At 41.2% G+C, this 17,614-nt stretch overlaps 1 protein-coding gene across 1 annotated transcript in view; it reads left to right on the top strand.

The window, feature by feature from the left end:
* Positions 1–17,614, top strand: part of CELSR1 (cadherin EGF LAG seven-pass G-type receptor 1) — a 173,875-nt gene that overhangs the window by 82,687 nt on the left and 73,574 nt on the right. Inside the window, exons 3-4 of the mRNA XM_074901601.1 lie at positions 10,486–10,708; positions 14,899–15,014. Of these exons, the coding sequence (XP_074757702.1) occupies positions 10,486–10,708; positions 14,899–15,014 (339 nt within the window). The remainder of the gene's footprint in view (positions 1–10,485; positions 10,709–14,898; positions 15,015–17,614) is intronic.

Genomic DNA, 17,614 nt, shown 5'->3' on the forward strand with positions numbered 1-17,614 from the left:
AGTTGTACAGTGCTTCTAAGTATAACTTTCTTTTAACCTAATACTTCTCATATAAAATGAAAATATAAAGCTCTGAAATCCTAGCCTGCTGAGATGTAATTACGATAATAGATTTACTTTAGGCACGTTTTTTAGTTGCTTTATTAATATTTTATGGCTTCTCTTCAATTATTCTCACTAATTGGCCATTATGCTTCTTTCTACCAGAGTTTCTGGGACCACCTAGGACGTTAAGGGGCATGATTTGGTTGAGGTCTGCCTATGTCTAAATGCCATGATTTTTACCATAGCATTGGATTACGCAGAAGATGTGAGAATGAGATTTTCTTTGAAAACTTCTAGTTTATGGAAAACAAAAATGTAGGCTCTCACCAGTCTTCCTGTAATGGAGGTGTACAGAGTTAGCTGCTTGTGCAGTTAATCCCAGCAGGCTGCTGGGGACCAGGGCAGATGGCTTCTTCTGTCCTTTGTCTCGTTCTGAGCTGAAACATCAAGCCCGTAACAGCTACATGGTAAAAATTAAATGGGATCTTAGTGCAATAAAGGCTGGATTCCCCTGAAGAAAACAGTAGTGTTTGCCACTGAAAGGGAGACCCAGATCTCCTTTTCTTCATATTCCTGAGCCCTCTTCTTCCTCTTTTTCTGAGGCCAGTTATTTACAGTTATGTTCCCTTTCTAATCTGCTTTGAGATGTTATCTTGCTCAGAAATAAGCGCTAGAGTTTTCCCATCCCCTACCAATTTGGGAACTGGGAGTTGCAGCCTTTTGGTGTCCTCCTCTGTGGAAAACAGCTTAGAGAAACCAGGCTGAAAGTGTGCGGAAAGCCTGATGGTGCCTGAAAGCACATTGGTTTTCCAGCTCCTGAGTTCCTGTTGATAAAAGATGTGACTGCACACACACCCCTGGCCCGGCCATCACACCTCGCTTGCTTTCCTCATTCACTTAAATATTAGTTTAATATATTCTGAAAATCCCAGGCCGAATGAGGCCAAAATGGTCTGTAGAACAACGGCCTTGGGGAATTAATGGTGCCAGTGGTGGTGCCGAGTAAAAATTGCAAGATTTTTTTTGTCATCTGAGCAGGGGCACTCAGCGTCTGTGAGTGCCCTTTTTCTTTCTCACTGCTGCCCATGGAAGGAGGTGAGAACTAGGTATGGCAGCTGGTTCCCATGCTGAAGTGCCTGCAGGTGCGCTGGATGCAAATACCAACCAGAGTGCAAAGGCTGTCCCGAAGGGAACGTGTCCTTCCAGCCATGGTGGCTGCTCCAGTCTTCGGTTCCCTCAATGGGCCCCTCCTCAAGTAATGCTCCTGGAGATGAAACAGGGGGCGTGGAGAGCAGAGAAAACAAAGTATAGTATCAGGTGAATGTGTAGTAAAGGTGGAGGATGATTGTTTCTCTTAAAAATAAACGAAGAAAGGGATATTCCTCTGTAAATGTATGTAAGTATGTTATGCAGAGGTGTGTTTTGTTCTTACACCTCCAGCTTTCTCATTGGTTTTAAGATGGGATTTTTAGGAAGAGATTTATTCCAAGTAAGACATAATGCAAATTGCAGACACAATGGCATAATCTAATTTGAGTTTTATCTTTGACATCTACAGTAATGTTTTTCCCCTGCTAAATATATCCAGAGATAAAGCTTAGGCTTTTGAAAGGCACTGCTTCATCAACATATCTTAACCCAAATCAGTGCAATTTGCATTATTATAATTGTCTTAGATATAAACCTGACACAGAGCTCAATATATACTGGAAAAATTTTGTGTTTCTTCTTTTTCTCTTGTGTAGATTTGTGCTGTATATAGAACTGTGTGAGAGACAGAAGCTAAAAAGGTCTCTAAAGCTTTACCTTACAGGTCAAATGCAGAAGGAGATGACACCCTGTGAGGGTACTGTACATTACAACAAATGTTTCAATAATTTACAGAGCTTAGAGATAGTTGTAAAATCTTAATCAAACAATTAAGACATTAAGACCGATTGGACCCCATAGAGCAAAAATGGTTGCATAGCTGTGCCAGGCTGAAGTCATGGGTGTTTTCTTTCTCATTGTCCTCTGCCACATCTAAGTTACTCAAAAAAAGTACTTTTCCTCAGCATTTCTTTAGGAGCTTGGGGGTGAATACATCCAGTGCTGTAGGAGCAGGCAGCAGGGAGAAAGAAGCCAGGCACGTTGTGTGCACCTCTGCCCACCTGCCTGAGCCAGGAGAACAGTGCCCAGGCTTCACGCAGAGATGTCTCTGCATGAGGTGCCATTGAGCATGCACCCCAGCTCTGCAAAAACACCCGTTGGGGCTTTTTTGGAGGTACTGACACTAATCCGTGGGCTGTAAAAACCCAAGTTGTCTCTTTTCTTTCCCAAACCATAAGGTTGAGTTCAAAATGGAGTGTTTTGTTAAATGGAGAATGTTTTACTGTGGTGTCTGGCTCCTTGCTCATTAAGGTGCTATAGGGAAAAAAAATCATGGTACTTGTAATAAGTGTTGGTAGCACTTCTGGTGCTCACACCACTCCTGGCCTCATTACTGGAAGGTGAAAGGTGTCTGGTGTAGACAGAGTGGAGGCTTAATGACTGAGGATTTTTAATACTCAAGAAATATACAAGGAAGAGAGCACAGGTATTAAAGACCCAGTCATGACTTTCGTCTGTGCTCTGTTCCTGCCAGCACTGGTGGAAGTTGCATAGGAGGATGAGGTCCAGTGACCATTCAAATTAAGCATATATCATCTTGAGAACATGCTCATATTTTCTGGAATCCACAGATTAATTCATTTCTCCAACAGATGTGCCCTAAATATCACTAATCCTCCTCAGTATTGTTTTTTTTTTTCCCCAATTATTCCTTCTAATTTAAACGTAAAAGCACAAAAACCCCCAAATCCCAAATCATCCATCCATCCATCCATCCATCCATCCATCCATCCATCCATCTATCCATCCCTGCAGGGTGTCTTGTTTTGCTTTGGTTTGTGACCAGGGAAGGGGAGGAGGCAAGGAGAAGAGGAACATCTTTGCTCAGGCTGGTGCTGCGCTTAGGATCCTGGGCCTGATTTTGGACTGGCAAGGGGACGGGTAGCTTTTCAGTGGCTGCTCTGTGTGTGCAGTGTATCAGCGGGCACAGCCTGAAGCAGCTTGACAGATGGAGACCTGAGCTTTCTCTACTCTTGCTTTTGTAAAACACAGTTTAGCTTGGTCGCTAGCGGGAAAGGATCAGGAGGTGGATCAGGGATTAAATAGTTTGTTTGACCAGTGAGCTTGCAGGACTCCAGAGCAGCCAGGGTGCAGATGCTGTCCCCAAGGACCCCAGAAGAAGAGCTGGGAAGGGTCAAGTAGCATCTTCCTGTTGGGGTGGAAGTGGGAATAGGATCTCCCTCAGAGCTGCTGGTTTCAGCTGTGTTTTTTGGCCTAAAATTTGACAACCAAGAGCTCTCACACACCTTGGGGCCAGCAGATGCCACCTGCAGTGTCAGAGACAAGTAAAATAAAAAGCCTCTCATGTTCATTATTTTGGACCATCTCATGATTAAAGATCTCATTACCTTTATTTTGCCCAGTCTCATGATTTTTGGAAATCTGATTTGTGAGTTATCAGGGATGCCCAGGGGGAACTTTGTGGAAGAAGGCACAGTGAACAGAGAAGGGTGATGGTGAAAGGAGAGGGATGATATGTATAGCTGAAAGACCACTGGTAATTCTGCACCCTCTCTTCTCACCATCTCAGAGTTTAGTGCTTATGCCCGCAGAAAAATTAAACCAGATCAAGAGATAAAATGATGATTTCCTGAGTATCTTATTATAGGATCATTTTCTATATATCCCCTCAGAGAGCTACTTGGCAAGATATATATATATATAGAGAGAGAGATATATATATATACATATATAGTGTGGAAGTAATGTGTTTGGTGTTATTTTGCATAGTGTTTTTAGTATTTGCAAATACATCTTGTTAAATCTGGAACGTTTAGCAACTTAAATAGTGAAGGACAACTGTCATTACGAGTCAGAGGGATTTAGTCCTAAACAGTGTGAGTGTTTATGTGTGGGGTGTGCTTGTGTGTGTTTATGTATGTATTTATGTATTATTCTACTTTAGCCTGTTTCTCATAATATGCTTTTATAGCACAGAAAGCAGAAAAGGGAGGAGAAAGCAAAGGGCAGGAGGGAAATCCCAAAGTGGACTGTAAGCTGGTGTTTCTCCCTGTAAGAAGGTTGGGGCTGATTCTAATTTTCCTAAATCAGTCCCAATTCTAAAAACATAAATGAATAGATAAAAGGAAAGACCAAAGTATATTTTAAAATGTGAACATTTAGTAGCAGCATAATGTAGTAACCTCACAAAGTGATGACCATCAGTGTCAGTATTGAGTAAAAAGTGCATCTGCACAACAGCTTTCAAGTGTCAGTAGGGGTTTGGCCATTGATTTCTAATGGACCTCAATTTTACCTCTGCTCTTCAAATAGCACTTCTGAGTCATCTGTATAAAATGGCACATGAATATAGTCATCCCCTAATTAATCACAGTCACTAATATATTTCTATTTGATCCAGCTTCTCCTTCATTCAGAATGACTTGGTTACTTTTTCTGGGTAACTGCTCACTAACTTATCTCATAAAACTAGTAGATTTTTGTTTGTGTATTTGTTTCATTGGTAAGTGGCATTTGCTGGGAGGTAAGGCTGAATTCTCCCAATAGGTTCTGAAGGTAGACTCATGTACCATAGAGCCACTGAAGTAATTAATTTCCCTTTATGGGCAAAATCCAATATTCATTTTTATGATTTGACTTACACCTACATTTTAGGCAAATTTTCCTGCAGTATATCCATGCACAGTCAGTGGAGAGAGGTGGGTGTCTACTGAAGGTGTTGATCCAATTTACCTAAGTCAAGTATGAGCCACTGCACTCACACTTGAGCCATCTACAATGGCTTAAATCTGTATTTCCATAACAGTTAAACCTTTCTAAGACCATTCCTTCATTCTTATTCCTGGGTACATGGTCCTGCCTCCTTCCCTTGTGCCTGCCGTGCTATTCATCCCATCAATCCTAAGGAGGGACCTAATCAGAAGATCACTAACACTACAATAAAGAAATGAAGGGTGTTTTGCCATCTTAGCTCCACAAATCAGTCAACTGCATGATTACATGAATGCCAGCACAAGGGAGGGGGAGGAAAGTGGAACATATTTGGGGAAAGGAGGGGGCTATAGTAACTCCCACTCAGCCTGAACTACATTGAAACCACCCCTGAAGTGGGTACGTTGGTTCCAAACCTCTTTATCTCTTGTGCCAGTAGAGATTTCCAGGCTGATTCTGCAGCTAATTTGTTTTTAACAGCCTTCTTATTACTTAGTGCACTGATTGCTTTAGTGCCAATTGTCATTTAAGGTTAGTAGTGGTTTAGTTACTAGAGGAAAAGGAGGATTGATTTTCCCATTATGTGCAAGATAGCAAATATATTTTTAATGATAGATGGTTCTTTATTAGGGCAATGGGTCAATGGGAAATCTTTGAAGAATTTAGTTGCCCTATTTCATGTTGTTTTTTACTCGTCCCTATTTCTTATTGTTTATCCTTTCCACTTTAAGTATATCATTTTAGGCTGGCTGCTTAAATCAGCTTCTCAGAATGCTTTCCATTCTGGTAAAGCAACTGCAAACATGGAGAAGAAGATTAATATGTATCTAAAGGAAATGGCAGGAGGAGAGAAGGAGAGAAGAATCAGTTCAAGTCAAACAATTACAGATACTGAGTGAAAAATTAACATGTCTAGGAAAACTGGAAAAAAAGAAAATCATCAGTGCAGGTCAGCTGCTTCATGTAAATATATATTTAATGTAGTATTTCAGTTGAAAACAATCAGAGAACAGTACAGATTTTTGAGGTCAAGTCCCTAAACATTTTGTGGGATATAACTGAAATGTAGAATAATTCTGTATTTATTCCAATGCCATCATGTTGTTTCCAGCAAGCTTTCAAACGTTATACATTATCTATTGTTGTAAGGTCAAGCAACTCATCAGCAAAACCACAGGGAGATTTCTGCAAAGAACAGCTCATTGATGCATACCAGTGTGCAGTTTGAAACACATAATGTTCAGCTCACAAGGTATTTGCAGTGATGAGATTATTTTTTCATTTTTCAGACAGTTTATTTTTATATCTTTTCCCTTTTTTATCATCATTTATTGTTTATTCATTAAATGCTTCCATTACTTTACTTGGTATAGGTCAGAGGAAGACCAAATCTTCTAGCCAGTCTTTTGCTTTGCCTGTTCTTGTTATGTTATGCCTGATATCATGGTGTCCTCACTTGCATAAAGTTAACAAGAGAAATTTTATGATCAACATCTTTGTAGTTAGCCCTAAAATTGAAGAAGAGATATATTAAATACAGGATGGTTGTGAGTAGTAAAGAGTGTTGAAAGCATCTATCTCATTGTGATCTCAAGGACTACATAAAGGGCTGTGTAAAAGCCACAGGACTTGTAGCTTTAAGAGTCATCAATATTAATTGAGAGCCTATAAGATCAGCTACTGTCCTGTAACAGTAAACCATTTGCTGGCTTGGGCCAGGATTTTTTCAAAGCTCTGGAATCTGCCGGCAGATAACAGGCAGCCGTGGCCTGTGTTATCTGACAGTGCATGCTTTAGATTTAGCAACTGGAAGGACTGAGCTTCACATCTCCTGCTGGGATTTCACAGAGTTGTGATATGTAAGTAGTTTCTAAGTGATTCCTAAAATTCTGGCCAGTGTGAAAAATGAAATTATATTTGCCAAGGAAGTGCTGTGAGGAGCAAAGGGGAGTTTCACAAGCTGGGTGAGGGGTGAGCCATGCCAGCATCGCCAGCATCGCAGACTGACCCCAGGTTGCGTGTGGCAGCTATCTGGGCTGTGCTCTTATCACCCAACCCCCTCCAGACCCTCGCTGCACAGCAGTGCTCCCTCCTGTACTATTTTTTCCCACTGGACTGCAAGACATCCCCTCCAACAGCACGTCCCAGCCCTCCGACCTTCAGCTGCGAGCACACACAGAAGAACTTTTCATCCCGAAGGCTGGCGGATGCAGATCCCTTCCTTTTCAGCTCCTCGAGTAGCCCCTTAGGGCCTTCCGACTCCAGCTCCAGCCAGCAACCAGCTCGTCCTTCAAGGTCATGTGGGCTTCGGTTCATATTTTGAGGATGTTTTTCAGGCCGTGCCTCAAAGCTCCTGCAGAGCAGTGCTGTGGGTTGATGATGTGTCCAGGAGTAGGTGGCCACCCTTGTAAGTGACAAACCCAAGAGCAAAACAGAGGTGTGTTCTGTTGCCAGTCCTGATCAGAGCCCTGCTTCAAATACTTGCTCAAATGGGTACTCCATAAAGCCAAAAATGCCCTGCTTCTAAACTACTCCAGGCACTTTTGGGCCTTTGTGCCTTGAAGCACAATGATGTCTTGAAGTTACTGTAGAGATTTCAAAACCTCTATTTTAATACATTTTTGTAAATATACATAAAATATGAAAATTCAACATCAAAGAATATGCATCAAATGCAGTTCTCATTTACATTACAGACTAAAGAGAATTCAGAATAATTTTAGTAACTGGGACATCAGTGATGCTACAGCTGAATGAATATAGGACAAAGGATCATATTTAAAGTTGAACTACATTTTTTTTAATTACTTTAAGCATTGCAGTGAAAACCAGTAATAAACATGATTCAGTAGAACATTTCTGTAAGCTTTCTTTTCTCTTAAATGGTTTCATGCCTGTATAGGTATCTAAACAAATGGTCTATACATTCTTGTTATATCACAGAATTAATACAGAACCATCAATGATTTACAGCTAAGGCTTTTATATTTCGCCTCCTTATTGCCATGGCATTTCCACAGCATGCTACAGTGCCAGGAATCTCTCCTTTTAGCTTGTTCCTTTTTCTCCCTGTGTATTCAAGCCTGCACGTTATTTACTTTTGCCAAATATATCATTCTGTTTTCAGAAAGCCTTGAAGATTACATTCCTTTCTGAGTTGGAGAGTTATTTCACAAAATATCCTACTACTTTTTTAAAGTGACATACCTGTTTGGTCTTTCTATAGGAATTGTGGGTTTCCATTTTTTTGAGAGTTTTGTACACAAGATGTGTGTGTGTTAAGGGGGGATTGGCTGTGTTTATGCAGCAGATCATCAAGAAGCGCTTTTTATAGTGTCCTCTTAGAGCATCTGATATGTGTGTGTGTGCTTTGTTAGGCATATCCAATACACTGAGGGAATTTTCTGTTTTGGATTAAATATACAATTTCTCCCAAAAGAAAAACATTGTAGAGCATTTTAAAGTATTAAGGAAAGTGTCTTCACATACATACATCTTGCTTGATACTCACAGCTGATAAATGGAAACAGGAAGATATTTATCAAGTAGTTTTCACAGCATTTCATCTTAATATGTTAAAGTGAGAATATAGGACCATCAGTGCTGAATCAGAAAAACTGAAAAAAAACCCAGAAAAATCAGAAAAGCACAGGCTTGAAGTTGAACTCTTGATTGTATGGTTTATTCAGAGGTTTTCAATTGCACCCCCTCGGACAGGAAAGATTTATTTCTTAATTTGTTAACTGTAAGAATCATTATTAGAGAGAGATATGTTCAACTCTCCTGTGCTTTGTGTTACATTCTTTTTAAACATACTGAAACATCCTAGTATATTGTTTCCCAGAAGATACCCACAAATGCATTTGTTGGGCAGCAGTTGTGTGATGGCTCTGCTCATCATGGGGAGCACAGAGCAGGAGCAGGGGTCTGTCCTCTGGAGATGAGCCCACCTGGATGGGCAGTGCATTTGGCTGGCTGCATGGTCATGGCACTCTTGTATTTGCTCCTGCATTTTGCCAGCATACATCATACCTGCCTGAAAGGCACAAGATGTTGATGCGAGAGGAGAAAGGCAGCAAAGATGGAGAGCCAAAATGAGATTGCTACCAAAATGAGATCGCTACCCCTGGGTCAGTGGCTAAACCAACCACAAACCATTGCAGTTTACAGCCTGGCATAGAAAAGAGGTGGAGGTCCAGGCCTGGATGCACAATACTGCTGGCCGCAGCCTGCCACCCAGCACGGGCAGGTCTGGCGTGGGAACCTGTGGGAGCAGAGCTGCAGGGGCAGCGACTGGAGCAAAACTTTCCGTTTTAATTTGCCTTTGTTTGTGAGTCACTGCCCACAGCTCCTGCTGCTTTACTTTCCTCCAGGAATGTATACTAGATGATCTTTAAGATCTCTTCAAACCAAACCATTCTGTGATTTGCATGGTTTTAACTGTGCTTGATTTAATGTAATTGTATAATCTGGTAGCAAGTAATCATGCAAATATCAAACTGTTGGAAATTTATTCCTTCAGCTGGCTGTGTTGAGGAGTTTTGCTTTACATTTATTTGTCAGACATTGTTACTGGGTAAAATTCAACTACATATGCCATCTTCAGTTTCTCTGTGCAGATTTACGTGCAGGATCTGAATACACTTTATACCCTGGGAAGACAGATGCCAAACCATAAATGTTAACTAATTAACTCACACAGAGGGTTTAGTTTTCTGTACAATGATTAATTCTGCAGCTGCTTTTGTCCCAACCATGGCAAATTTTTTAAAGTTAATATCCTCTGTACATTATTTTTTTTTAAAATTGTGATTCACTCTCAGATTTTGGGGAAACTCAAGAAAAATTATGGTGTACATACAAAGCAAAACATCTCATTCTTTAGTATTGAATTTAAGACATCTTAATACACACTTTGAAGCTGGATAAAGATGAAGCATTTGAGGGGAAAACAGCTTCAGCCAGCAGCACGCAGAGAGTTACTGCACCTATCTCTGAAGGGTTCAGAAAATGGTTGTCACCTGCAGGATGCATGCATAGGAAAAGGTGGAAGCAATGTATGTGTCATCAGCATCCTTCTTATTCTTTCTATAAATATTTTGTGTTGTCGTGAGCTCGGCTGTGCCCTGTCACTGCCATGGGCAGCAAAGGCAAATTCCACTAAAGGCGAAGTGCAAACACTTAACTGTTTACACAATTTCTAACCCATAGTGAACACTGGAACAATTTACACATATTTTGGTTGACAGGGAACATGCAAGTTTTTAACTGGTGGTGTTACCTCGTCTCATGTAAATCTGTCTGTCACCAGCTTTATATTTATCACCAGGTGTGGAGTGGCCAAGGAATCTGAAATCTGAGACCAAAATTGTTGGATATTTGCAAGAGGATTGCTCAGCAAATCATATACTGCACCCCCTGAAAATTCAGACTTCAAAGATAATGCAGCATCCTTACGCCCCTGAAATTACAGGCTTGTGCCTCAGTTGCGGAGGGGGTCAGGTGCAGAAGTTTAGAAGCAGCTTAACCATTCGTAGAAACACTTGGGTGGCTGAGTGTCACAAGCTGGCTGCTGGGGTGAGGTGTAACCTTCCCTGACATCTGCTTCTCCCCTTGCAGGAGAGTACTGCGAGGTGAACGCGCGCTCCGGCCGCTGTGCTCCAGGGGTGTGTAAGAATGGAGGGACCTGTGTGAACCTGCTGATCGGGGGCTTCAAGTGCGAGTGTCCCCCAGGCGAATATGAGCGGCCGTACTGCGAGATGACCACCAGGAGCTTCCCACCACAGTCCTTCATCACCTTCAAGGGGCTGCGGCAGCGATTCCACTTCACTGTCTCCCTCACGTAAGTGCCGGTGGGGAAGGACTCTGTAGCTGGTGGCTTCTCCGCTTGAGCTTGGGACTGTTTGTAAAATATTGTGACCTACTGAATTACCTACGTTTAGAGATCACTTGGGGGATTTCTGACAGTGACTCCTGCAAGTGGGGCATAGTTGTATTATTTGAAAGCATTTGATTTTCTGCCCTGCTGAGGATGCTGCTGAGGTGCTAAGTCCTGACCTTCTTCTGCTGCCGCATGGGGTGACGGCGTGGAGGCAGGGGACCAGGGCGTCTCTGGACACCTCTCAGCAGCCCTCGGCCAGAGACGTGCAAGGGTGGGTGGTGGGTTTGCCACATTTTTCTGGTTGAGCCTGTGACCTCCTGACTCTCAGGTGGGCTGCAGAGCCAAACTGTTCATGCTGCTTGTTTGGGAGCATCTTCCCCTTTTCTGTTGCCCAGCCTGTGAAAGGAGCTGGTCTTGTCAGGCCATGGCTGAGCACAGGCTAGTCCTCCTCAGGTCCTTGCTCTCTGTTGGTTGACAGCCTTGGGCTTGGGACAATCCCAACTGTCCCAGCTCCTTGCCTCACTCCTTTTGGCCTTCACACTCCCCTCCTGCAGGCACAACCAGTCTCATCCCCATCCCATCAGCCCCGATGTTCCCACGTTGGACAGTCCTCCTCCTCCTAGACTGGCTGTCACTTTTCCCACGGGGGCACTCAGGAAGGCGAGGGGAGCGATGGTGGCAGCCACACTGCATGGACTAGGGCTCTTCTCCCCTGACTCACACATCCCAGGGGAAAAAAACCTCTTTTGGAGAAGACTTCTTGGGTCAGGCATAGGGCTTGCCTGCTGTGGAGCCACAGCTCCAGGTGCACACACACCTCTCCTCTGCACAGGGTGTGGATTTGCAGCTTTCTCATGGTTTATCCAGTCAGGATCAACCTTTGGTTTCTCCCTCACGGTTGACTGTGAGTAAATAACACAAAATATGTTAGCACCGACCCCAAAGGGCAAGGCCATGGATTTGTTGATAGGTAACAAGAACAGCAACAAAGACAGACATGTTCATGTGTCTGTCCAGAGAAAGTGCTCAGGGAAGACCTCACCAGGCACATGTCCCATCTAGCACCCAGCAGTTACCTGGTGTTTTACCTCTTGTCAGGAGACAGGCAGCTTCTTTCCATTTTATCCTTCATCAGTCCCAAGGTCTGAAATTTTATGAAATCTTGACATTTTGGTTATATCAGAAAGTTCAGGCACAGTTTGCACACAAGCTGAGGCAGGGAGGAGATGCGCCTGTGAAGATCGTTTTAGAGCATCAGATCTAAATACACGGAAAAGGCGAGGAGCAAAAGGCTCTGTTGGACTTGTCAGACCTACAGTGAGTGCAAACAAAGGAGTGGTCTGGGCTGGCTGCCAGCATAAATTACCTATACTACCCTTGGCTTGTCCCTTCAGCCAAGTGGTGTCATTTTTCAGGCTTTCAGGAAGAGATCTTTGACATGTAGGGTGCTTCAAGTTAAAGTAACTCAAATGCTCTGTGTAGGGGTTACTGAGAAACAGCAAACTACCATAGGACAGTAGTGCTTACACCAGGGTTTCCTTACCATCTTTAAAACAAGATGGCAGATTTAGTCATGAGCTGCTCAGTCCGCTCTGTGTGATTATAAAAAGCCTTAGACCATCATGGAGTTCATCCTACACTGTCTGGGATAACGATACATTTAGGTTTTCATACCTGAAGTTCACTTTTATTTACACTTGTTATCTCTTTGGCTTTTATTATCCTTCAAGGCAGGTGGAAAACATTATGTGAGGATAAGCAAGAATTTGCAGCTTGACTAGACGATGATTTGCCATTACATATTTTGTGATTTGGAAGCATTTGTAAATTCCCAGGGTGCCTATCTTCCCTCAGCCTTGAGTGACTCATGATCTGCTCCTGGCAAAGAGCAGAATGTTTGCATTGTCCATTCTCATAACTAAAATGTGATATTTTTAAAAAAGTATTTAGGTTACTGACCAGGCATGTCTTTCTGCTCCCAACATTATATGACTTCCTTGCTTCCTTCCAACACTTTCTATTCCTTCAGTCCAAGAGACACTGTCACTGGAGGGGTTTTCTCACTATTTATTCAAAACTCTCAGAAAGGGTCTTTTGTTTCCTATGTCCTGAGATTAAAAATATCCCTTTTATTAAAAAACAGTAACTTTTGCCCCAGCTGGTGATAACCAGTAAAGGAAGCAGTAGTGCTTTAACTATTAGTATGATACAAAAGATGCTTTTGACAAGTGGCAAAGAATGGAACTGAGCACACATGGAGTAAAGATATTTTTAAAATAGCTTAATAATATAATACTTTAATAAGTAATAGTTTAATAATTAAAATTATGGTAGAGAATTGTAACCTAATATGTATAGAAAAATATATTCAAACAGAACTGATGTTTCTATTGTTACTAATCAAACTAATTCTTTCTGCCCAGTAGAGAAACATCACTAACATTATTCTATTTTTTTTGCTCATATATATTCTGGATAGATCTTCAAAAACAAAAATGTTTTGCTGAAACAGTTATCTACAGAAAAATAAAGTCTTGGGAAATGTTTTACAGGAACTGTATTCCTTTGGATGAAATGTTTGATGGTGAAAATTGAAGATTAAATCAGTGTTGTGATAATACTGAAATATTTCAACAGTATTGTCTCAATTCATTTAGTTTGTATTTTACTTCTATAATATTATGTTAAAATTAAAGATATATTACAAAACTGATTAGGAGTAATCAAAACAGTAACATAATATTTTGATGGACTATCATGAATATTCTCTGGAGTATGTATTTTATTGGAAATGTCAAAATTTGACTTCTGTTTTTTGAACCAGAACAATTAATTCTCCTTCAAAAATAGTAAAAAATATATGGAATAAAAATTTCCATTTCCGTGTAGCTCTGTTTCATGGTCCTGTTTCTGAAATGTCTCTACTCAGTGTGATCCACCACATACATATGCCTGACAAACAACTTTTGTTAAAAAATATTAATTGCTTTTGAAATTTTGTATTTCACATACCAGACATTGATGTTCTAAAATACTACTTCCTTCACATTCTCTGAATACAGGTTTTGTTGAATCGTATGAGAGTCTTGCTAATAGACATGACATGACGTGACAGGCACAAGAATCATTTCTTCTGTCCATGGAAGACAGTTTTCATTAACTACGTTCAGCATTTGATTCATTTGTAGGAAAAGTAGGTTAATTTAAATCAGGCATATATCCTGAAGTTTGGGATACAAAATCAAACTACACTGCTATTTGGAAACACAAGAAATTCCCATGGTTTCTCTCTCTTTCTCTCTTTATATAATATTAATATTTGTAAAAATGTAAAGTGTAATAAATTTTTTGCATTTCTAAGTAGATGAAAGCTGTGTGTAAATCCCCAAAGATAATAGGATTCAATTAAAAATTATAAAATACACACAACATGCAGAATTTCACAGAAAAAGTTCTGTGCTGACAAAAAAAGAGGCTTTTTTAAAAGTGAGGTGACCTCTTTTTCTTCAGGGAAGGTGTGATACATCCCATATTAGACACACAAGAAAAATAAAAAAACACGCATTGAGCTGATTTAGTGGAATCATTTAAGTGTTTATTTTAATTTCTCCAATTGACTGACATGTTGATTGAAGAACCCCTATTGCCTACATGGTATTGTTAAAGTAACTCTTATCTTTCTTTTCCCCTTGCCTCCCCATCAGGTCTTTTTAATAAGTTGATGACTTTCCTTGTACCCCGTAGCACTGAGACAGCAAGCAGGCAGCAAGTATCCTGCCTTTGAGGTGAAAATGCTTCATAGCTTTCGGACTGTTTGCAAAGTGTAGTAAGTGCTACTGTTTGGCGAGTGTCAGATGCTCATGTTGCATTGTGCGTCTGCTTAATTTTACCCCTTGTGAGAGTCAGCATCCACAGCAGATCTCTGCAGAGTAGATTGCTGTACTTTCCATCTTGCTTGCCTCTGTTGAGTGTGAAAGAGTAGATTTATCCTGCAGCTGACTCCTCAATTTTATAATTTTCTGTCTGAAGAAAGATTCAAAGGCTTGGTTTTCTGCTAAATACAATGATGTCTTTCTTCTTGGAGACTTGACCATCAGTCTTTAATTCATAAGCTGTTAAGCGTGAACTAACCCCTCGTCTCTGCGTTCTAGGTTTGCAACCAGGGAGAGGAACGCTCTCCTTCTCTACAATGGGCGTTTTAATGAGAAGCACGACTTCATTGCCTTGGAAATCATTGAGGAGCAGATCCAGCTCACGTTCTCTGCAGGTGAGGCCTCGCTTGAGTCGAGCATTTCTGCTTGTAATCAGGAGATACTCTCAAGATGTTTGGAAATGCACTTTAATGATTTTATACAGCTATTTGCTGTCTCATTAATTGAGTAATTAGCTGACATTGTACAGTGAACAACTGATGCCAGCTGTTGCAAAGTACTCCAGATTGTAACAGTTTGTGGTGGTTACACGTGCTGTTGTAGGCAGGAGCTTGTCAACATATCAGTTATAAAAGCCAGAGTTTACGAGTACTATAAAAAATTGGCACTAGCATAACAGTTGGCCTCTAAGACAGTGTTTGCTTATATGAGACTTCATTTTATCACACTGTGATAAATGTTGTGTGTTTATGCATTTATACGTTACGCCAATAGTGAAACTAGGTGCATAAGTATTATCTAAAAAATAGATGCGAGCCAAAGGAAGAGCTAGCAGATAAGTGAAAAATGCCTGCCCTTCATTAGGGTTGGTGATGAGCAGTTGCTGGAACACACTTTTGCACTGTAGAAGCACCTCCTCTTTGATGAAGCCATAAACAATGAATTTAGGAGAACTTAGCTGCCCGCTCATTACTACAGTGGGCTAGGGAACAAGAAACGGAGGCTTTGGTGTTTGCTTGCTTTCTGCACTAGGACAAAGCTAGTGTCTTTTGGTGCTCCTGGGGGCAGAGAGAAAGGAAGGCTGACAAGTGAAGCTCAGGGTAGCATACATCCCTGCCACCATGGCCTTCTCCCAAGGGGGAGGTCTCCTCCAGAAACCCAGCCCTGGCAGTGCAAAGTTCTTTCTGATGAAAGTGTGGTCAGAACAAACCCTGACCATCCCAGCCTCAGCACAGGGGTGTTTCCTGAGTTAAAACAGCCAAAAACCTACATCCAGCTGTGCTGATTGGCATGACAGGTGTAGCAGGTGAAGCTGTTAGCTCACAGCTGTACAGCGTGGTTGGAGCACACTGAAGCCCCCAGGAATCACTCCCTGGACTTCATCAGGCTTGCTGAGGTGATGCAAGTTCCTCTTGGTGGATCATTTGCATTCCTGCTTCAGCCCAGGAGCAGGTCTGTGAGTTTAGTGGGAAGGCTTCGGTGGCTTTACTAAATCTCAGCAGGGCAGGCGGCCTCTACTTGTTACAGGTTCGGGGGATATTTTCTACTGGGACAGAAGCAAGTAACTGGAAAGGGCTGTTGTGTAGGTCAAGTGGGGTTACATGTAGATCAAGTGAGATGTTTGTACCTCTGTATCAGGCACATAACTCAGGAAATAATCCTGTTATTTCCCATTATCCATATTCAGGATAGACATGCAGGCTCTAGTCAAACTCCTATTTTATTTTTGTGAAAAGCAAGACATTGCAAGCCAGTAGACCAGTAGAAGCAAGGCACAGCCCATGTCAGTGTTGCACTCTCATTGCCAGTGATGGTTGCTGCCCTCAAACCCCATGGTAAATCCTATGTGAACCCCATCAACTTACCAGCGATGCTTAAGTGCATATCTGGGCCCTTTGGGTTGAAGATATCCGGTTTCATTTTTCCCTTTATTACCCCAAAGTTGTCCAAATTAGATTTTAAGGCAGGCTTTTGAATGGATTAGTGTAATGAAATAACATGCTGCAGTTGGAGAGTTGTGCTTTCTTCTGTAGCTCTGCTCCGCCTGTCTAAACTTGAATCAAATTGCTTGGAAGGCACCCTGAGGATGTGTGAGAAAAAAATAAATTCTACTTGCACTTATATGCATTTAAATGTGGAGGAGCTCCTTTAAAATACATGAAACTAAATTTAGATTTGCACTGCTGCACCTGAGAGCAGGTCTGATCCTGTATATTACAAATGGTATTTTCTTTGGAAGAAGAATGGTTTATATTTTATAGTTTAAGTGGCTTTTAACGAACAGTACAAGTTCTGGACATCTGATCTGACTGTTTTACCTGTCGAAACAACTTTTTCACAGAAAGCAAAGCAAAAGGATTGGAGATTGGTGACCTTCCTTTTGCAGAAACTTGCTAGCTGAATAAAAAACCCCCATTTTTACCACAGATTTTTTTTATCACTAAATGATAAAAAAAAATCCCATCAAGATGTCAAACATGCTAAGATGAAATCTGTATTGTTTAAGTAACAGAAGTATATAGGATAGGAATTAAAGGAAAGTAGGGGTCACAGGAATAATACTTCACTCAGGGTAAAGTATTTGTTGCAAAGAGAGAGTTGAAAGTACATTTTAAGCTCAACAATACCATGAACTTTGTTGGCTTATGGGAGTTATTTTTCCTGTGGTTTATTATGTAGAATTTTCCAACTGTTAAAATAAAAACAAAGAAAGAGAAAGAAAAAAAGTTGAAACCTAGCAATCCCTTCTCTGTGCCAGGCCTTTTATGTACTTTCAACATGAATGTTTATTTTGCTGCTACCTCGGAACAGATATGCCTAGTTACTGAGCTGGTTTTGCTGACTCAGACCTGGCTTAAAAGCTTCAGCTTTCCAATTTCAATGGCACAGACTTGCTTTCAAATTTAAATATTGAAAGGCCACCAATAGTTTCATTAATCACTGCTAAAATTTTGCTGGGGCCAAGGTTACCATGGGGTTTATACTAGAGTACTTC

This window comes from Athene noctua, chromosome 3 (genome assembly GCF_965140245.1).
Source record: "Athene noctua chromosome 3, bAthNoc1.hap1.1, whole genome shotgun sequence".
NCBI classification, from domain to species: domain Eukaryota; kingdom Metazoa; phylum Chordata; class Aves; order Strigiformes; family Strigidae; genus Athene; species Athene noctua.